The sequence below is a fragment of the Mustelus asterias genome, unplaced genomic scaffold (genome assembly GCF_964213995.1).
Source record: "Mustelus asterias unplaced genomic scaffold, sMusAst1.hap1.1 HAP1_SCAFFOLD_1994, whole genome shotgun sequence".
Lineage (NCBI taxonomy): Eukaryota > Metazoa > Chordata > Chondrichthyes > Carcharhiniformes > Triakidae > Mustelus > Mustelus asterias.
This window is the reverse complement of record NW_027591939.1, coordinates 11,905-33,710: the sequence shown is the minus strand read 5'-3', so window position 1 is coordinate 33,710 and position 21,806 is coordinate 11,905. Positions and strand designations below refer to the sequence as shown.

The 21,806-nt window shown below is 55.1% G+C and overlaps 1 protein-coding gene across 2 annotated transcripts in view; it reads left to right on the top strand.

The window, feature by feature from the left end:
* The window catches only part of LOC144489078 (cdc42 effector protein 2-like), a 38,464-nt gene extending 18,973 nt beyond the window's left edge, over positions 1 to 19,491 (top strand). For both annotated transcript variants that reach the window (XM_078207028.1, XM_078207027.1), the window contains exon 2: positions 17,540 to 19,491. In XM_078207028.1, the coding sequence (XP_078063154.1) occupies positions 18,587 to 19,354 (768 nt within the window). In that variant the 5' untranslated portion in view covers positions 17,540 to 18,586 and the 3' untranslated portion in view covers positions 19,355 to 19,491. The remainder of the gene's footprint in view (positions 1 to 17,539) is intronic.
* Positions 19,492 to 21,806: the final 2,315 nt, after the last annotated feature.

Here is a 21,806-nt window from a genome sequence, read left to right as displayed (position 1 = left end):
CTGGGTTAGTGTGTGTGTCTCTGGGTTAGTGTGTGTGTGTTACTGGGTTAGTGTGTGTGTGTCTCTGGGTTAGCGTGTGTGTGTCTCTGGGTTAGCATGTGTGTCTCTGGGTTAGTGTGTGTGTGTCACTGGGTTAGTGTGTGTGTCTCTGGGTTAGTGTGTGTGTGTCTCTGGGTTAGCGTGTGTGTGTCACTGGGTTAGTGTGTGTGTCTCTGGGTTAGTGTGTGTGTGTCTCTGGGTTAGTGTGTGTGTGTCTCTGGGTTAGTGTGTGTGTGTCTCTGGGTTAGTGTGTGTGTGTCACTGGGTTAGTGTGTGTGTGTCTCTGGGTTAGTGTGTGTGTGTCACTGGGTTAGTGTGTGTGTGTCTCTGGGTTAGTGTGTGTGTGTCTCTGGGTTAGTGTGTGTGTGTCTCTGGGTTAGTGTGTGTGTGTCTCTGGGTTAGTGTGTGTGTGTCTCTGGGTTAGTGTGTGTGTGTCTCTGGGTTAGCGTGTGTGTCTCTGGGTTAGTGTGTGTGTGTCACTGGGTTAGTGTGTGTGTCTCTGGGTTAGTGTGTGTGTGTCTCTGGGTTAGTGTGTGTGTGTCTCTGGGTTAGTGTGTGTGTCTCTGGGTTAGTGTGTGTGTCTCTGGGTTAGTGTGTGTGTCTCTGGGTTAGTGTGTGTGTGTCTCTGGGTTAGCGTGTGTGTCTCTGGGTTAGTGTGTGTGTGTCACTGGGTTAGTGTGTGTGTGTCACTGGGTTAGTGTGTGTGTGTCACTGGGTTAGTGTGTGTGTGTCTCTGGGTTAGTGTGTGTGTGTCTCTGGGTTAGTGTGTGTGTCTCTGGGTTAGTGTGTGTGTGTTACTGGGTTAGTGTGTGTGTGTCTCTGGGTTAGTGTGTGTGTCTCTGGGTTAGTGTGTGTGTCTCTGGGTTAGTGTGTGTGTGTTACTGGGTTAGTGTGTGTGTGTCTCTGGGTTAGTGTGTGTGTCTCTGGGTTAGTGTGTGTGTTACTGGGTTAGTGTGTGTGTGTTACTGGGTTAGTGTGTGTGTGTCTCTGGGTTAGTGTGTGTGTGTCTCTGGGTTAGTGTGTGTGTGTCTCTGGGTTAGTGTGTGTGTCTCTGGGTTAGTGTGTGTGTGTCTCTGGGTTAGTGTGTGTGTGTCACTGGGTTAGTGTGTGTGTGTCTCTGGGTTAGTGTGTGTGTGTCACTGGGTTAGTGTGTGTGTGTCTCTGGGTTAGTGTGTGTGTGTCTCTGGGTTAGTGTGTGTGTGTCTCTGGGTTAGTGTGTGTGTCTCTGGGTTAGTGTGTGTGTGTCTCTGGGTTAGTGTGTGTGTGTCACTGGGTTAGTGTGTGTGTGTCTCTGGGTTAGTGTGTGTGTCTCTGGGTTAGTGTGTGTGTGTCTCTGGGTTAGTGTGTGTGTCTCTGGGTTAGTGTGTGTGTGTCTCTGGGTTAGTGTGTGTGTGTCTCTGGGTTAGTGTGTGTGTGTCTCTGGGTTAGTGTGTGTGTTACTGGGTTAGTGTGTGTGTCACTGGGTTAGTGTGTGTGTCTCTGGGTTAGTGTGTGTGTGTCACTGGGTTAGTGTCTGTGTGTCACTGGGTTAGTGTGTGTGTCTCTGGGTTAGTGTGTGTGTGTCACTGGGTTAGTGTGTGTGTGTCACTGGGTTAGTGTGTGTGTGTCTCTGGGTTAGTGTGTGTGTTACTGGGTTAGTGTGTGTGTGTTACTGGGTTAGTGTGTGTGTGTCTCTGGGTTAGTGTGTGTCTCTCTGGGTTAGTGTGTGTGTGTCACTGGGTTAGTGTGTGTGTGTCTCTGGGTTAGTGTGTGTGTCTCTGGGTTAGTGTGTGTGTGTCTCTGGGTTAGTGTGTGTGTGTCACTGGGTTAGTGTGTGTGTGTCACTGGGTTAGTGTGTGTGTCTCTGGGTTAGTGTGTGTGTGTCTCTGGGTTAGTGTGTGTGTGTCTCTGGGTTAGTGTGTGTGTTACTGGGTTAGTGTGTGTGTGTTACTGGGTTAGTGTGTGTGTGTCTCTGGGTTAGTGTGTGTGTGTCACTGGGTTAGTGTGTGTGTGTCACTGGGTTAGTGTGTGTGTGTCTCTGGGTTAGTGTGTGTGTGTCTCTGGGTTAGTGTGTGTGTGTCTCTGGGTTAGTGTGTGTGTCTCTGGGTTAGTGTGTGTGTCTCTGGGTTAGTGTGTGTGTGTCTCTGGGTTAGTGTGTGTGTGTCTCTGGGTTAGTGTGTGTGTTACTGGGTTAGTGTGTGTGTGTTACTGGGTTAGTGTGTGTGTGTCTCTGGGTTAGTGTGTGTGTGTCACTGGGTTAGTGTGTGTGTGTCACTGGGTTAGTGTGTGTGTGTCTCTGGGTTAGTGTGTGTGTCTCTGGGTTAGTGTGTGTGTGTCTCTGGGTTAGTGTGTGTGTGTCACTGGGTTAGTGTGTGTGTCTCTGGGTTAGTGTGTGTGTGTCTCTGGGTTAGTGTGTGTGTCTCTGGGTTAGTGTGTGTGTGTCTCTGGGTTAGTGTGTGTGTGTCTCTGGGTTAGTGTGTGTGTGTCTCTGGGTTAGTGTGTGTGTGTCTCTGGGTTAGTGTGTGTGTGTCTCTGGGTTAGTGTGTGTGTGTCACTGGGTTAGTGTGTGTGTGTCACTGGGTTAGTGTGTGTGTTACTGGGTTAGTGTGTGTGTGTCTCTGGGTTTTAGTGTGTGTGTCTCTGGGTTAGTGTGTGTGTGTCTCTGGGTTAGTGTGTGTGTGTCTCTGGGTTAGTGTGTGTGTGTCTCTGGGTTAGTGTGTGTGTTACTGGGTTAGTGTGTGTGTCACTGGGTTAGTGTGTGTGTCTCTGGGTTAGTGTGTGTGTGTTACTGGGTTAGTGTGTGTGTGTCTCTGGGTTAGTGTGTGTGTGTCTCTGGGTTAGTGTGTGTGTCTCTGGGTTAGTGTGTGTGTGTTACTGGGTTAGTGTGTGTGTGTCACTGGGTTAGTGTGTGTGTCTCTGGGTTAGTGTGTGTGTGTCTCTGGGTTAGTGTGTGTGTGTCTCTGGGTTAGTGTGTGTGTGTCTCTGGGTTAGTGTGTGTGTGTCTCTGGGTTAGTGTGTGTGTTACTGGGTTAGTGTGTGTGTCACTGGGTTAGTGTGTGTGTCTCTGGGTTAGTGTGTGTGTGTCTCTGGGTTAGTGTGTGTGTGTCACTGGGTTAGTGTGTGTGTCTCTGGGTTAGTGTGTGTGTCTCTGGGTTAGTGTGTGTGTGTCTCTGGGTTAGTGTGTGTGTGTCTCTGGGTTAGTGTGTGTGTGTCTCTGGGTTAGTGTGTGTGTGTCTCTGGGTTAGTGTGTGTGTGTCTCTGGGTTAGTGTGTGTGTGTCTCTGGGTTAGTGTGTGTGTGTGTCTCTGGGTTAGTGTGTGTGTGTGTTACTGGGTTAGTGTGTGTGTCTCTGGGTTAGTGTGTGTGTGTCTCTGGGTTAGTGTGTGTGTCTCTGGGTTAGTGTGTGTGTCTCTGGGTTAGTGTGTGTGTCACTGGGTTAGTGTGTGTGTGTCTCTGGGTTAGTGTGTGTGTGTCTCTGGGTTAGCGTGTGTGTCTCTGGGTTAGTGTGTGTGTGTCTCTGGGTTAGTGTGTGTCTCTCTGGGTTAGTGTGTGTGTGTCTCTGGGTTAGTGTGTGTGTGTCACTGGGTTAGTGTGTGTGTCTCTGGGTTAGTGTGTGTGTGTCACTGGGTTAGTGTGTGTGTGTCTCTGGGTTAGTGTGTGTGTGTCTCTGGGTTAGTGTGTGTGTGTCACTGGGTTAGTGTGTGTGTCTCTGGGTTAGTGTGTGTGTCTCTGGGTTAGTGTGTGTGTGTCTCTGGGTTAGTGTGTGTGTGTCTCTGGGTTAGTGTGTGTGTGTCTCTGGGTTAGTGTGTGTGTGTCACTGGGTTAGTGTGTGTGTGTCTCCGGGTTAGTGTGTGTGTGTCTCTGGGTTAGTGTGTGTGTGTCTCTGGGTTAGTGTGTGTGTGTCACTGGGTTAGTGTGTGTGTGTCTCTGGGTTAGTGTGTGTGTGTCTCTGGGTTAGTGTGTGTGTGTCACTGGGTTAGTGTGTGTGTCTCTGGGTTAGGGTGTGTGTCTCTGGGTTAGTGTGTGTGTCTCTGGGTTAGTGTGTGTGTCTCTGGGTTAGTGTGTGTGTGTCACTGGGTTAGTGTGTGTGTGTCACTGGGTTAGTGTGTGTGTGTCTCTGGGTTAGTGTGTGCGTCTCTGGGTTAGTGTGTGTGTCTCTGGGTTAGTGTGTGTGTCTCTGGGTTAGTGTGTGTGTGTCACTGGGTTAGTGTGTGTGTCTCTGGGTTAGTGTGTGTGTCTCTGGGTTAGTGTGTGTGTGTCTCTGGGTTAGTGTGTGTGTGTCCCTGGGTTAGTGTGTGTGTGTCACTGGGTTAGTGTGTGTGTGTCTCCGGGTTAGTGTGTGTGTGTCACTGGGTTAGTGTGTGTGTGTCTCTGGGTTAGTGTGTGTGTGTCTCTGGGTTAGTGTGTGTGTCTCTGGGTTAGTGTGTGTGTCTCTGGGTTAGTGTGTGTGTCACTGGGTTAGTGTGTGTGTGTCTCTGGGTTAGTGTGTGTGTCACTGGGTTAGTGTGTGTGTGTCTCTGGGTTAGTGTGTGTGTGTCACTGGGTTAGTGTGTGTGTCACTGGGTTAGTGTGTGTGTCACTGGGTTAGTGTGTGTGTCTCTGGGTTAGTGTGTGTGTGTCTCTGGGTTAGTGTGTGTGTCTCTGGGTTAGTGTGTGTGTTTCTCTGGGTTAGTGTGTGTGTGTGTCTCTGGGTTAGTGTGTGTGTGTGTCTCTGGGTTAGTGTGTGTGTGTGTCTCTGGGTTAGTGTGTGTGTGTGTCTCTGGGTTAGTGTGTGTGTGTGTCTCTGGGTTAGTGTGTGTGTGTCTCTGGGTTAGTGTGTGTGTCTCTGGGTTAGTGTGTGTGTGTCTCTGGGTTAGTGTGTGTGTGTGTCTCTGGGTTAGTGTGTGTGTGTGTCTCTGGGTTAGTGTGTGTGTGTGTCTCTGGGTTAGTGTGTGTGTGTGTCTCTGGGTTAGTGTGTGTGTGTGTCTCTGGGTTAGTGTGTGTGTGTGTCTCTGGGTTAGTGTGTGTGTGTGTCTCTGGGTTAGTGTGTGTGTCTCTGGGTTCGTGTGTGTGTCTCTGGGTTAGTGTGTGTGTGTCTCTGGGTTAGTGTGTGTGTCTCTGGGTTAGTGTGTGTGTCTCTGGGTTAGTGTGTGTGTGTCTCTGGGTTAGTGTGTGTGTGTCTCTGGGTTAGTGTGTGTGTGTCTCTGGGTTAGTGTGTGTGTCTCTGGGTTAGTGTGTGTGTCTCTGGGTTAGTGTGTGTGTGTCTCTGGGTTAGTGTGTGTGTCACTGGGTTAGTGTGTGTGTGTCTCTGGGTTAGTGTGTGTGTGTCTCTGGGTTAGTGTGTGTGTGTCTCTGGGTTAGTGTGTGTGTCTCTGGGTTAGTGTGTGTGTCTCTGGGTTAGTGTGTGTGTGTGTCTCTGGGTTAGTGTGTGTGTGTGTCTCTGGGTTAGTGTGTGTGTGTCTCTGGGTTAGTGTGTGTGTCTCTGGGTTAGTGTGTGTGTCTCTGGGTTAGTGTGTGTGTCTCTGGGTTAGTGTGTGTGTCTCTGGGTTAGTGTGTGTGTGTCTCTGGGTTAGTGTGTGTGTCTCTGGGTTAGTGTGTGTGTCACTGGGTTAGTGTGTGTGTGTCTCTGGGTTAGTGTGTGTGTCTCTGGGTTAGTGTGTGTGTCTCTGGGTTAGTGTGTGTGTGTCTCTGGGTTAGTGTGTGTGTCTCCGGGTTAGTGTGTGTGTCACTGGGTTAGTGTGTGTGTGTCTCTGGGTTAGTGTGTGTGTCTCTGGGTTAGTGTGTGTGTCTCTGGGTTAGTGTGTGTGTGTGTCTCTGGGTTAGTGTGTGTGTGTGTCTCTGGGTTAGTGTGTGTGTGTGTCTCTGGGTTAGTGTGTGTGTGTGTCTCTGGGTTAGTGTGTGTGTGTGTCTCTGGGTTAGTGTGTGTGTGTGTCTCTGGGTTAGTGTGTGTGTCTCTGGGTTAGTGTGTGTGTCTCTGGGTTAGTGTGTGTGTGTCTCTGGGTTAGTGTGTGTGTCTCTGGGTTAGTGTGTGTGTGTCTCTGGGTTAGTGTGTGTGTGTCTCTGGGTTAGTGTGTGTGTGTCTCTGGGTTAGTGTGTGTGTCTCTGGGTTAGTGTGTGTGTCTCTGGGTTAGTGTGTGTGTGTCTCTGGGTTAGTGTGTGTGTCACTGGGTTAGTGTGTGTGTGTCTCTGGGTTAGTGTGTGTGTGTCTCTGGGTTAGTGTGTGTGTGTCTCTGGGTTAGTGTGTGTGTCTCTGGGTTAGTGTGTGTGTCTCTGGGTTAGTGTGTGTGTGTGTCTCTGGGTTAGTGTGTGTGTGTCTCTGGGTTAGTGTGTGTGTCTCTGGGTTAGTGTGTGTGTCTCTGGGTTAGTGTGTGTGTCTCTGGGTTAGTGTGTGTGTGTCTCTGGGTTAGTGTGTGTGTCTCTGGGTTAGTGTGTGTGTCTCTGGGTTAGTGTGTGTGTGTCTCTGGGTTAGTGTGTGTGTCTCTGGGTTAGTGTGTGTGTCACTGGGTTAGTGTGTGTGTGTCTCTGGGTTAGTGTGTGTGTCTCTGGGTTAGTGTGTGTGTGTCACTGGGTTAGTGTGTGTGTGTCTCTGGGTTAGTGTGTGTGTCTCTGGGTTAGTGTGTGTGTGTCTCTGGGTTAGTGTGTGTGTGTCACTGGGTTAGTGTGTGTGTGTCTCTGGGTTAGTGTGTGTGTCTCTGGGTTAGTGTGTGTGTGTCTCTGGGTTAGTGTGTGTGTGTCTCTGGGTTAGTGTGTGTGTCTCTGGGTTAGTGTGTGTGTGTCTCTGGGTTAGTGTGTGTGTGTCACTGGGTTAGTGTGTGTGTGTCACTGGGTTAGTGTGTGTGTGTCTCTGGGTTAGTGTGTGTGTGTGTCTCTGGGTTAGTGTGTGTGTCTCTGGGTTAGTGTGTGTGTGTCTCTGGGTTAGTGTGTGTGTGTCACTGGGTTAGTGTGTGTGTGTCTCTGGGTTAGTGTGTGTGTCTCTGGGTTAGTGTGTGTGTGTCTCTGGGTTAGTGTGTGTGTGTCTCTGGGTTAGTGTGTGTGTCTCTGGGTTAGTGTGTGTGTGTCTCTGGGTTAGTGTGTGTGTGTCTCTGGGTTAGTGTGTGTGTCTCTGGGTTAGTGTGTGTGTCTCTGGGTTAGTGTGTGTGTGTCTCTGGGTTAGTGTGTGTGTCTCTGGGTTAGTGTGTGTGTGTTACTGGGTTAGTGTGTGTGTCTCTGGGTTAGTGTGTGTGTCTCTGGGTTAGTGAGGCAGCGAGCTGTGAGAGGGATCTGCTTTTACAGCCGCAGTTAATTGTGTGCGCTGGGCAGCTGTCTGAGCAGGCAAACCACACGCCATTCCTTCCCGAACAGTCTGTCACATCCGGATTTTCCCTGTCCATGGACCAGCCGTTCCTCCACTGTGGCTCCCAAGCACCAGCTCCCTCCCACACCAGGGGAGGCCACTCAGCCCATCCATCTATGGCCAGCACGGTGGCACAGTGGGTTAGCACTGCTGCCTCACAGCGCCAGGGACCCGGGTTCGATTCCCGGCTTGGGTCACTGTCTGTGTGGAGTTTGCACATTCTCCCGGTGTCTGCGTGGGTTTCCTCCGGGTGCTCCGGTTTCCTCCCACACTCCAAAGATGTGCGGGTTAGGGGGATTGGCCATGCTAAATTGCCCCTTAGTGTCCAAAGATGTGCAGGTTAGGTGGGATGGCCATGCTAAATTGCCCCTTAGTGTCCAAAGATGTGCGGGTTAGGTGGATTGGCCATGCTAAATTGCCCCTTAGTGTCCAAAGGTGTGTAGTTTCGGTGGATTGGCCATGCTAAATTGCCCTTAGTGTCCAAAGATGTGCGGGTTAGGTGGATTGGCCATGCTAAATTGCCCCTTAGTGTCCAAAGGTGTGTAGTTTCGGTGGATTGGCCATGCTAAATTGCCCTTAGTGTCCAAAGATGTGCGGGTTAGGTGAATTGGCCATGCTAAATTGCCCCTCAGTGTCCAAAGATGTGCGGGTTAGGTGGATTGGCCATGCTAAATTGCCCCTTAGTGTCCAAAGATGTGCGGGTTAGGTGGATTGGCCATGCTAAATTGCCCCTTAGTGTCCAAAGATGTGCGGGTTAGGTGGATTGGCCATGCTAAATTGCCCCTTAGTGTCCAAAGATGTGCAGGTTAGGTGGATTGGCCATGCTAAATTGCCCCTTAGTGTCCAAAGATGTGTAGGCTAGGTGGATTGGCCATGCTAAATTGCCCCTTAGTGCCCAAAGATGTGCAGGTTAGGTGGATTGGCCATGCTAAATTGTCCCTTAGTGTCCAAAGATGTGCGGGTTAGGTGGATTGGCCATGCTAAATTGCCCCTTAGTGTCCAAAGATGTGCAGGTTAGGCGGGTTGGCCATGGTAAATTGCCCCTTAGTGTCCAAAGATGTGCAGGTTAGGCGGATTGGCCATGCTAAATTGTCCCTTAGTGTCCAAAGATGTGCGGGTTAGGTGGATTGGCCATGGTAAATTGCCCCTTAGTGTCCAAAGATGTGCAGGTTGGGTGGATTGGCCATGATAAATTGCCCCTTAGTGTCCAAAGATGTGTAGGTTAGGTGGATTGGCCATGCTAAATTGTCCCTTAGTGTCCAAAGATGTGCAGGTTGGGTGGATTGGCCATGCTAAATTGCCCCTTAGTGTCCAAAGATGTGAAGGCTAGGTGGATTGGCCATGCTAAATTGCCCCTTAGTGTCCAAAGATGTGTAGGCTAGGTGGATTGGCCATGCTAAATTGTCCCTTAATGTCCAAAGATAGAATTTAGGACATAGAATAGCTACAGCACAAACAGGCCCTTCGGCCCACAAGTTGCGCCGAACATGTCCCTACCTACTAGGCTTACCTATAACCCTCTATCTTACTAACTTCCATGAACCTATCCAAAAGTCTCTTAAAAGACCCTATCGAATCCGCCTCCACCACCACTACCGGCAGCCGATTCCACGCACCCATCACCCTCTGAGTGAAAAACTTACCCCTAACATCTCCTCTGTACCTACTCCCCAGCACCCTAAACCTGTGTCCTCTTGTGACAACCATTTCAGCCCTGGGTAAAAGCCTCTGAGAATCCACTCTATCAATACCCCTCAACATCTTATACACCTCTATCAGGTCACCTCTCATCCTTCGCCTCTCCAAGGAGAAAACTCCTCGCTCTCTCAACCTATCCTCATAAGGCAGGCCACCGAATCCAGGCAACATCCTTGTAAATCTCCTCTGCACCCTTTCTATGGCTTCCACATCCTTTCTGTAATGAGGCGACCAGAACTGGGCTCAGCACTCCAGGTGGGGTCTGATCAGGGTCCTATACAGCTGCAGCATTATCTCCCAATTTCTAAACTCAATTCCTCTATTGATGAAGGCCAGTATTCCATACGCCTTCTTAACCACAGCCTCCACCTGCGACGCTGCTTTGAGCGTCCTATGAACCCGGACCCCAAGATCCTTCTGATCTTCCACACTGCCAAGCGTCTTACCCTTAATATTATATTCTTTCATCCTATTCAACCTGCCAAAATGAACCACCACACACTTATCTGGGTTGAAGTCCATCTGCCACTACTCCGCCCAGTCTTGCGGATTAGGTGCAGGTTAGGGTGGATTGGCCGTGTTAAATTCTCCCCCAGTGTAACCCGAACAGGCAGCGGAGTGTGGCAACTAGGGGAATTTCACAGTAACTTCATTGCAGTGTTAATGTAAGCCTGCCTTGTGACACGAACAGATAAAGTTTTTAGATAGCCCTCGCGCGCTCCCTCGGAGCTGATCTGTAGCTCAGTTTGCCAGGCTGTGTTACAGAGAGGTGATGGAGGGGGAACGGTGGGTGCAGGCCATCCTGTTGCAGTGGGAGAGTGAGTGAGGGAGTGAGTGAGTGAGTGAGTGAGTGAGGGAGGGAGGGAGGGAGGGAGGATGCAGCTGCGGACACTCCATTAAACCGGCGGATCGCTGTGTGCTCTCAGTGGGATACCTGGACTCGACATCACTGCGCACTGGCTGCCTCTCCTCACTCACAGCACCATGACTCATACTGAAGGCATCCCATTGCATAACTGCCTGTAAACTCCACTGAATCAAATAAACATCAGTGCTGTGTGCACTCTCTCACACCCGGTGCTCTCTGCACTCTCTCTCACCCGGTCCCGTCTGCACTCTCTCACACCCGGTGCTCTCTGCACTCTTTCTCACCCGGTCCCGTCTGCACTCTCTCACACCCGGTCCCGTCTGCACTCTCTCACACCTGGTGCTCTCTGCACTCTCTCACACCCGGTGCAGTCTGCACTCTCTCACACCCGGTGTTGTCTGCACTCTCTCACACCCGGTGCTGTCTGCACTCTCTCACACCCGGTGCTGTCTCCACTCTCTCACACCCGATGCTGTCTGCACTCTCTCACATCCGATGCTGTCTGCACTCTCTCACACCCGGTGCTGTCTGCACTCTCTCACACCCGGTGCTGTCTGCACTCTCTCACACCCGATGCTGTCTGCACTCTCTCACACCCGATGCTGTCTGCACTCTCTCACACCCGATGCTGTCTGCACTCTCTCACACCCGGTGCTGTCTGCACTCTCTCACACCCGGTGCTGTCTGCACTCTATCACACCCGGTGCTGTCTGCACTCTCTCACACCCGGTGCTGTCTGCACTCTCTCACACCCGGTGCTGTCTGCACTCTCTCACACCCGGTGCTGTCTGCACTCTCTCACACCCGGTGCTGTCTGCACTCTCTCACACCCGGTGCTCTCTGCACTCTCTCACACCCGGTGCTGTCTGCACTCTCTCACACCCGGTGCTGTCTGCACTCTCTCACACCCGGTGCTCTCTGCACTCTCTCACACCCGGTGCTCTCTGCACTCTCTCACACCCGGTGCTGTCTGCACTCTCTCACACCCGGTGCTGTCTGCACTCTCTCACACCCGGTGCTGTCTGCACTCTCTCACACCCGGTGCTGTCTGCACTCTCTCACACCCGGTGCTGTCTGCACTCTCTCACACCCGGTGCTCTCTGCACTCTCTCACACCCGGTGCTCTCTGCACTCTCTCACACCCGGTTCTGTCTGCACTCTCTCACACCCGGTGCTGTCTGCACTCTCTCACCCGGTGCTGTCTGCACTCTCTCACCCGGTGCTGTCTGCACTCTCTCACCTGGTGCTGTCTGCACTCTCTCACACCCGGTGCAGTCTGCACTCTCTCACACCCGGTGCTCTCTGCACTCTCTCACACCCGGTGCTCTCTGCACTCTCTCACACCCGGTGCTCTCTGCACTCTCTCACACCCGGTGCTCTCTGCACTCTCTCACACCCGGTGCTCTCTGCACTCTCTCACACCCGGTGCTGTCTCCACTCTCTCACACCCGGTGCTGTCTGCACTCTCTCTCACCCGGTGCTCTCTGCACTCTCTCACACCCGGTGCTGTCTGCACTCTCTCACCCGGTTCTGTCTGCACTCTCTCACCCGGTTCTGTCTGCACTCTCTCACACCCGGTGCTCTCTGCACGCTCTCACACCCGGTGCTCTCTGCACTCTCTCACACCCGGTGCTGTCTGCACTCTCCCACCCGGTTCTGTCTGCACTCTCTCACACCCGGTGCTGTCTGCACTCTCTCACACCCGGTGCTGTCTGCACTCTCTCACCCGGTGCTGTCTGCACTCTCTCACCCGGTTCTGTCTGCACTCTCTCACACCCGGTGCTGTCTGCACTCTCTCACACCCGGTGCTGTCTGCACTCTCTCACACCCGGTGCTGTCTGCACTCTCTCACACCCGGTGCTGTCTGCACTCTCTCACACCCGGTGCTGTCTGCACTCTCTCACACCCGGTGCTGTCTGCACTCTCTCACACCCGGTGCTGTCTGCACTCTCTCACACCCGATGCTGTCTGCACTCTCTCACACCCGGTGCTGTCTGCACTCTCTCACACCCGGTGCTGTCTGCACTCTCTCACACCCGATGCTGTCTGCACTCTCTCACACCCGGTGCTCTCTGCACTCTCTCACACCCGGTGCTCTCTGCACTCTCTCACACCCGGTGCTCTCTGCACTCTCTCACACCCGGTGCTCTCTGCACTCTCTCACACCCGGTGCTCTCTGCACTCTCTCACACCCGGTGCTCTCTGCACTCTCTCACACCCGGTGCTGTCTGCACTCTCACACACCCGGTGCTCTCTGCACTCTCTCACACCCGGTGCTCTCTGCACTCTCTCACACCCGGTGCTCTCTGCACTCTCTCACACCCGGTGCTCTCTGCACTCTCTCACACCCGGTGCTCTCTGCACTCTCTCACACCCGGTGCTCTCTGCACTCTCTCACACCCAGTGCTCTCTGCACTCTCTCACACCCGGTGCTCTCTGCACTCTCTCACACCCGGTGCTGTCTCCACTCTCTCACACCCGGTGCTCTCTGCACTCTCTCACACCCGGTGCAGTCTGCACTCTCTCACACCCGGTGCTCTCTGCACTCTCTCTCACCCGGTGCCGTCTGCACTCTCTCACACCCGGTGCCGTCTGCACTCTCTCACACCCGGTGCAGTGGTGCAGTCTGCACTCTCTCTCACCCGGTGCTGTCTGCACTCTCTCTCACCCAGTGCTGTCTGCACTCTCTCACACCCGGTGCTCTCTGCACTCTCTCACACCCGGTGCTGTCTGCACTCTCTCACCCGGTGTTGTCTGCACTCTCTCACACCCGGTGCTGTCTGCACTCTCTCACACCCGATGCTGTCTGCACTCTCTCACACCCGGTGCTGTCTGCACTCTCTCACACCCGGTGCTCTCTGCACTCTCTCACACCCGATGCTGTCTGCACTCTCTCACCTGGTGCTCTCTGCACTCTCTCACCCAGTGCTGTCTGCACTCTCTCACATCCGGTGCTGTCTGCACTCTCTCACACCCGGTGCTGTCTGCACTCTCTCACACCCGGTGCTGTCTGCACTCTCTCTCGCCCGATGTTGTCTGCACTCTCTCACACCCGGTGTTGTCTGCACTCTCTCACACCCGGTGCTCTCTGCACTCTCTCACACCCGGTGCTGTCTGCACTCTCTCACACCCGATGCTGTCTGCACTCTCTCTCACCCGGTGCTGTCTGCACTCTCTCACACCCGGTGCTGTCTGCACTCTCTCACACCCGGTGCTCTCTGCACTCTCTCCCACCCGGTGCTGTCTGCACTCTCTCACACCCGGTGCTCTCTGCACTTTCTCACACCCGGTGCTCTCTGCACTCTCTCACACCCGGTGCTCTCTGCACTCTCTCACACCCGGTGCTCTCTGCACTCTCTCACACCCGGTGCTGTCTCCACTCTCTCTCACCCGGTGCTCTCTGCACTCTCTCACCCGGTGCTCTCTGCACTCTCTCACCCGGTGCTGTCTGCACTCTCTCACCCGGTGCTCTCTGCACACTCTCACCCGGTGCTGTCTGCACTCTCTCACACCCGGTGCTGTCTGCACTCTCTCACACCCGGTGCTGTCTGCACTCTCTCACACCCGGTGCTGTCTCCACTCTCTCACACCCGGTGCTGTCTCCACTCTCTCACACCCGGTGCTGTCTCCACTCTCTCTCACCCGGTGTTGTCTGCACTCTCTCACACCCGGTGCTCTCTGCACTCTCTCACCCGGTGCTGTCTCCACTCTCTCACACCCGGTGCTGTCTGCACTCTCTCACACCCGGTGCTGTCTGCACTCTCTCACACCCGGTGCTCTCTGCACTCTCTCACCCGGTGCTGTCTCCACTCTCTCACACCCGGTGCTGTCTGCACTCTCTCACACCCGGTGCTGTCTGCACTCTCTCACACCCGGTGCTGTCTGCACTCTCTCACACCCGGTGCTGTCTGCACTCTCTCACACCCGGTGCTGTCTGCACTCTATCACACCCGGTGCTGTCTGCACTCTCTCACCCGGTGCTGTCTGCACTCTCTCACACCCGGTGCTGTCTGCACTCTCTCACACCCGGTGCTCTCTGCACTCTCTCACCCGGTGCTGTCTGCACTCTCTCACACCCGGTGCTCTCTGCACTCTCTCACCCGGTGCTCTCTGCACTCTCTCACCCGGTGCTGTCTGCACTCTCTCACCCGGTGCTCTCTGCACTCTCTCACCCGGTGCTGTCTCCACTCTCTCACACCCGGTGCTGTCTGCACTCTCTCACCCGGTGCTCTCTGCACTCTCTCACCCGGTGCATTATGTTCCGTGTGACACTGTTTTGTGTCTTCAATTCAGAGAAATGTTGATAATCAGGGATATAGATGTTTGTGTCTATGTACACACGCACACGCACACACGCATAAACAGGCCCACACACACATGCATGCACACCCAGGCACACACAGGCACACACAGGCACACACAGGCACACCCAGGCACACACAGGCACACACAGGCACACACAGGAACACCCAGGAACACACAGGAACACACAGGCACACACAGGAACACACAGGCACACACAGGCACACACAGGAACACACAGGCACACACAGGCACACACAGGCACACACAGGCACACACAGGCACACACAGGCACACACAGGCACACACAGGAACACACAGGCACACACAGGCACACCCAGGAACACCCAGGAACACACAGGAACACACAGGCACACACAGGAACACACAGGCACACACAGGAACACACAGGCACACACAGGCACACACAGGAACACACAGGCACACACAGGCACACACAGGCACACACAGGCACACACAGGAACACACAGGAACACACAGGCACACACAGGCACACACAGGCACACACAGGAACACACAGGCGCACACAGGCGCACACAGGCACACACAGGCACACACAGGCACACACAGGAACACACAGGCACACACAGGCACACACAGGCACACACAGGAACACACAGGCACACACAGGCACACCCAGGAACACCCAGGAACACACAGGCACACCCAGGCACACACAGGCACACACAGGAACACACAGGCACACACAGGAACACACAGGCACACACAGGAACACACAGGCACACACAGGCACACCCAGGAACACACAGGAACACACAGGCACACACAGGAACACACAGGAACACACAGGAACACACAGGAACACACAGGCACACAGGCACACACAGGAACACACAGGCACACACAGGCACACACAGGCACACACAGGCACACACAGGAACACACAGGAACACACAGGCACACACAGGAACACACAGGAACACACAGGAACACCCAGGAACACACAGGCACACAGGCACACACAAGCACACACAGGCACACACAGGAACACACAGGCACACACAGGAACACACAGGCACACACAGGCACACACAGGCACACACAGGCACACACAGGCACACACAGGCACACACAGGCACACACAGGAACACACAGGAACACACAGGTTTGTGGAATAGTCTGAAGCTGAGAATATCGCTGGGATGTTAACTGAAGCTGCAGTCAGTTCAGTGGCTTTTCTCCGATCCTCTCCCTGTCCCCAAACAAACGCCAGCAGTGACTTTACAGCTTTATTGCTTCCTGCCTGACTCTGCACCCGGCATCCAGACAGCCTCTCAGTAAACACAGTGCGCCCGCTATCGGAATGGAAGGAATGCAGCCAGTTTACACACAGCAAGATCCAACACACAATTATTCCTTATTCATTCCTGGGACATGGGCGTCGCTGGCCGGGTCCAGCATTTATTGCCCATCCCTAGTTGCCCCTTGGAGGGCAGTTGAGAGTCACCCACATTGCTGTGGCTCTGGAGTCACATGTAGGCCAGACCGGGGTAAGGACGGCAGATTTCCTTCCCTAAAGGGAACCAGATGGGTTTTTCCGACAATCGATGATAGTTGCCACGGTCGCCGTTACTGAGACGAGCTTTATAATTCCCGGTTTTGTTAATTTAATTTAAATTCCACCATCTGCCATGATGGGAGTTGAACGCGTGTCCCCCCCCAAAGCGTTACCCTGGGGGTCTCTGTATTACTAGCCCAGTGATGTGACCACAACACCACCATCTTCCCGAATCTGATTACAACAGGTCATCATCTGTGATGTAGTGATGTTCCTTTGGCCCCAGGACACTCGCGCTCTCTCGGCACTGACCCTCCCACAGTGCGGCGCACCCTCAGCACTGACCCTCCCACAGTGCCGGCGCTCCCTCAGCACTGACCCTCCCACAGTGCGGCGCTCTCTCGGCACTGACCCTCCCACAGTGCGGCGCACCCTCAGCACTGACCCTCCCACAGTGCGGCGCTCCCTCAGCACTGACCCTCCCACAGTGCGGCGCTCTCTCGGCACTGACCCTCCGACAGTGCGGCGCACCCTCAGCACTGACCCTCCCACAGTGCGGCGCTCCCTCAGCACTGACCCTCCCACAGTGCGGCGCTCCTTCAGCACTGACCCTCCCACAGTGCGGCGCTCCCTCAGCACTGACCCTCCCACAGTGCAGCGCTCCCTCAGCACTGACCCTCCCACAGTGGCGGCGCTCCTTCAGCACTGACCCTCCCACAGTGCGGCGCTCCCTCAGCACTGACCCTCCCACAGTGCGGCGCTCTCTCGGCACTGGACCTCCCACAATGCGGCGCTCCCTCAGCACTGACCCTCCCACAGTGCGGCGCTCTCTCGGCACTGACCCTCCCACAATGCGGCGCTCCCTCAGCACTGACCCTCCCACAGTGCGGCGCTCCCTCAGCACTGACCCTCCCACAGTGCGGCGCTCCCTCAGCACTGACCCTCCCACAGTGCGGCGCTCCCTCAGCACTGACCCTCCCACAGTGCGGCGCTCCCTCAGCACTGACCCTCCCACAGTGCGGCGCTCCCTCAGCACTGACCCTCCCACAGTGCGGCGCTCCCTCAGCACTGACCCTCCCACAGTGCGGCGTTCCCTCAGCACTGACCCTCCCACAGTGCGGCGCTCTCTCGGCACTGACCCTCCCACAGTGCGGCGCTCCCTCAGCACTGACCCTCCCACAGTGCGGCGCTCCCTCAGCACTGACCCTCCCACAGTGCGGCGCTCCCTCAGCACTGACCCTCCCACAGTGCGGCGCTCCCTCAGCACTGACCCTCCCACAGTGCGGCGCTCCCTCAGCACTGACCCTCCCACAGTGCGGCGCTCCCTCAGCACTGACCCTCCCACAGTGCAGCGCTCCCTCAGCACCGACCCTCCCACAGTGCGGCGCTCCCTCGGCACCGACCCTCCCACAGTGCGGCGCTCCCTCGGCACCGACCCTCCCACAGTGCGGCACTCCCTCGGCACCGACCCTCCCACAGTGCGGCGCTCCCTCGGCACCGACCCTCCCACAGTGCGGCGCTCCCTCGGCACTGACCCTCCCACAGTGCGGCGCTCCCTCAGCACTGACCCTCCCACAGTGCAGCGCTCCCTCAGCACCGACCCTCCCACAGTGCGGTGCTCCCTCAGCACTGACCCTCCCACAGTGCGGCGCTCCCTCAGCACTGACCCTCCCACAGTGCGGCGCTCCCTCAGCACTGACCCGTTAACTCTCTCCCTCTCTGCACAGAGGCTGCTGGGCTGAGGAGTATTTCTAGCACGTTCCGTCTCAGTTTCTGATGCTGTTGTCTTGTTTTGACTGCAGGAATTTTGTGAGGTGTTTGATGTCTGGAAGCCGCAGTCTCTTCCTCGCCAGGATGGACCTGTGAGCAGACGGTAGCCCCGGATTCTCGTTCGACTCCAACTGTTCCTGTGGGAAGCGCGTCCCTCCCTCGCCCGTTCCCGCTGGAATATCCCAGGAACAATCGTTTGTGTTTTACCAAGCTGTGAGAGCGGGAGGCAAGGGAGCCGTCTTCACCTAAACCAGGGGGAGACAAGGAGGCTTCACTGACAACAACTCCGGACTGTTACCCAGAGACAGAGAGAGGGAGAGGGAAAGAGAGAGACAGACAGAGGCAGAGAGAGAGAGAGAGAGGGAGAGAGAGAGAGAGAGACAGGGAGACAGAGAGAAGGAGAGGGAGAGGGAGAGGGGGAGAGGGAGGGAGAGAGAGAGGGAGAGAGAGAGGGAGAGAGAGAGGGAGAGAGAGAGGGAGAGAGAGAGGGAGAGAGGCAGAGAGAGGCAGAGAGAGAGAGAGAGAGAGACAGAAGTCTCACAACACCAGGTTGAAGTCCAATAGGTTTATTTGGAATCACGAGTTCTCGGAGTGCTGCTCCTTCATCAAGTGAGAGAGACAGAGAGAGAGGGAGAGACAGAAACAGAGAGAGAGAGGGAGAGACAGACAGAGAGTGAGACAGAGACAGACAGAGAGTGAGACAGAGAGAGACAGAAACAGAGAGAGAGAGTGAGACAGAGACAGAGAGAGAGTGAGACAGAGAGAGGGAGAGACAGAAACAGAGAGAGAGAGAGAGACAGAGAGTGAGACAGAGACAGAGAGAGAGTGAGACAGAGAGTGAGACAGAGAGTGAGACAGAGAGTGAGACAGAGAGTGAGACAGAGAGAGAGTGAGACAGAGAGAGAGACACACAGAGAGGCAGAGAGTGAGACAGAGGGAGAGAGAGAGAGAGGGACAGAGGGAGAGAGAGAGACAGAGAGAGAGAGAGACAGAGAGAGACAGAGAGAGGGACAGGGAGAGAGAGAGAGACAGAGAGAGACAGAGAGAGGGACAGGGAGAGAGAGACACAGTACCAGAAGATGTCAACCAAGGCTCCCATCTATCTGAAGAGGAGCACTCGGAAGGGAAAGAAGGAGAAGTTGCGAGATATCCTGTCCTCAGATATGATCAGCTCGCCGCTGGGAGATTTCCGCCACACCATCCACATTGGCAGCGGGGGCGAGGACGATATCTTTGGAGATATCTCCTTCCTGAAAGGCAAGTTCCACCTGCTCCCAGGGAATCAGGGTGGCACGCTGTCGGGGAAGGCCGCCCGCTGCGTGTCCTATGAGTTGACCCGGGCTGCCAGCCTGCACGGCGGGCAGCAGCAGCAATACCAGCCCTCCCCCCTGCTGAAGAACGCCATCTCGCTGCCGGCGATTGGGGGCCCCGGGGCGGCCGCCCAGCCTGCTGCAGAGGCACCCCCCAAACCCCCCAGGCTGCACCTGGAGGCTGAGACCCCAGCCAGGGAGACGGCCTCGACGGCAGGCCCGGAACCGGGCCGGACGGACAAGACGCAGGAGGCCCCGGACGGTGCCCCGGGCACCGGGCAGCCAGAGGCTCCGGAACGTTCTCAGGAAGGCCAGGGAACCAACGGCTGCCTGCGTTCGAAGAGAGACTTTGTGGTGATGGAGCAGACGGAGAAGGAGTTGCTGTCTAACACCGTGTCCCTCTTGTCCCTCCACCTGGACCTGGGGCCCTCCATCCTGGAAGATGTGCTGCACATCATGGACAAAGAGCAGAGGGTGGGGCCCAGTCTGCCAGCCCTGGAGTCCAGCCCCAGGTGTGAACTCCTGTCCTTCCAGTAGGGGAGGCCGCCCAGCACTGAAACAGGCGGGGAGGGGGTCCTAACCTAACGCCCTTACAGTGTTATAGCAACAGCGGTGTCCCTGGAGACCTCATTGAACTGAGGGGATCTGACCGCCTTTGGTGTGCACAGACCATCCCCCCCCCCCCTCTACCTCACCGAGGGAGCAAGAGGCACATTCCAGCCTCAATGAGGGACTATTCACCCAGGAGAGCTTCACCCCCACTCCCACCCCATCCCCTGTGTCACCAACACCTGACCCCAATCCACCTTCTCCCCTTGTACAGTGCTCTGTGTCTGCAGTTCTTTGGTACAGAGAGAGACCCTATCGATGCTCAGGGGTGGGGCGGGGAGGGAGCTGGTTTATTATTTTGTTTGGGGCTTGATGCACCATCAATCGAGCGAAGACTAGTTTGTATGCAAGAACAAATAGGCTTTTATGAGCAAAAGACTTGGAGCGCACCCGTGCCGATGAACTGGTCCGGAGACTGAGGCAGGGGGGGTTGGGGAGCAGTCACCTTTATACCTGGACCAGGGGGGGGGGGGGGAGGAGACCCGGGCAGGACGGGCAGGGACATGCCCAGGCATGTCACACACACACAGGCAATAAGCTTAACAGTGGTTTACCACAGGGCTGAGATGTAGGTGAGGGAGAACTTGCAGCGATTTCGACGTCGGTTTGAGGACGCGTACAATGTGTGATAAATGGGGGAGAGGGAGGGGAGGGGGACCCTGTCGCTCCGAGCACCAGCAGGTTAACAATCCCAATCGGTGTCCATCGCCAGGGCCTCCTCAGTGCTGCGGGGGTCTCCGATCACCGCTCACCTTCCATCACCGGAGAGTCCGAGAGATTTAAACCCACTTCCCTCCGGCTGGGAGCGAGCGCAGATCCCGTCACTCTCAGCTGGCTTGTAACCTGTATCTGAAAACAGGGGGGGGTCAGTGAGTTAAGCCCATACAGCAAACCCCCCCCCCAACACCCTGCCCAGAGATATAGCCCCTCTCCAGCGCTAAAGGACTATTGGGAGAAGAGTGTTGTAGGAGGGGGGGGGAAGAGTTCTCCCCAGTGTCCCGAGGGTCAACATCACTCACTCGGACAGGCTGGCCAGTGTGCTGTATGGGATCCTGCTGTGCACAGATTTGCCTTCCCTGCCCTACACAAGCTGTGAAAGACTTTGGGACGTTCTACGTGGGTGCGGGAAGAATTCAAGTCCCTTCCCAGCTCCCTCCAGGCCAGCTCCGCGTCGGAGAGAGGAAGTTCCTCTGTTGCGGATGAAGGAACGTTGCTATTCTCCAGCCCGGACAGACGCGTCGAGGAACAGTGGCCCTCCGCGAACCGCAATGATCCGGTTACTCGTGGAACTGTGCTGTGGCGGCGAGCTCTGGGACTGGGAAGTTGCGACGCTCTCTGCTTCACACAAACTGAGTTTGACGGTTTGTCTGGCTGGGCCGTTCCGTTCCGTGCTGTAAACTCCAGTCAGCCAAAGGCCCCCTTCTCCTTTGGAAGCCATTGCCTCAGGAAGTACCTCAGCTCAGCATCCGCCCTGCCCTGGTATCTGAGCTCACACTCCGGATCGACATTCCCAGGGCAGTGCCGGGGGGGGGGGGGGGGAGTGCTGCACTGTCGGAGCTGCCAACTTCCCCAGCGAGGATGTTAACACAGGAACTCAGTCTGCCTGGGATAAGATCCCGCAGCACTGGGTCCGGAGGAGCAGGACTGGTGTGTGCTACCCCGACCCAAAACAGACCAATCCCTCCCTTCAGATTGTTTGTGGGATCTTGCTGTGTACAAGCAGGTTCCTGTATTGCCGACATAACAATGTTTGTACTTTGCGAGCGGTTAATTATCTCAATAAACACTTTGGAATATTCTGAGGGAGTTCCACTTTGGAAACAGGGAATGGTGGTTAAATCCAGGACTATCGATTCGCCGGGATTTTATCCCAGTTCCACTTACTCGACTGTCTGTCCTTAACAACGATATTCGATCCGATCCCCTAACTCCATCCAATCACATCGCTCCAATCCCCTAACTCCATCCAATCACATCGCTCCAATCCCCCAACACTCCATCCAATCACATCCCTCCAATCCCCTAACTCCATCCAATCACATCGCTCCAATCCCCCAACACTCCATCCAATCACATCCCTCCAATCCCCCAACACTCCATCCAATCACATCCCTCCAATCCCCTAAGTCTTCATCCAATCACATCCCTCCAATCCCCCAACACTCCATCCAATCACAACCCTCCAATCCCCCAACACTCCATCCAATCACATCCCTCCAATCCCCTAAGTCTTCATCCAATCACATCCCTCCAATCCCCCAACACTCCATCCAATCACAACCCTCCAATCCCCCAACACTCCATCCAATCACATCCCTCCAATCCCCTAACTCTCCATCCAATCACATCCCTCCAATCCCCCAACACTCCATCCAATCAC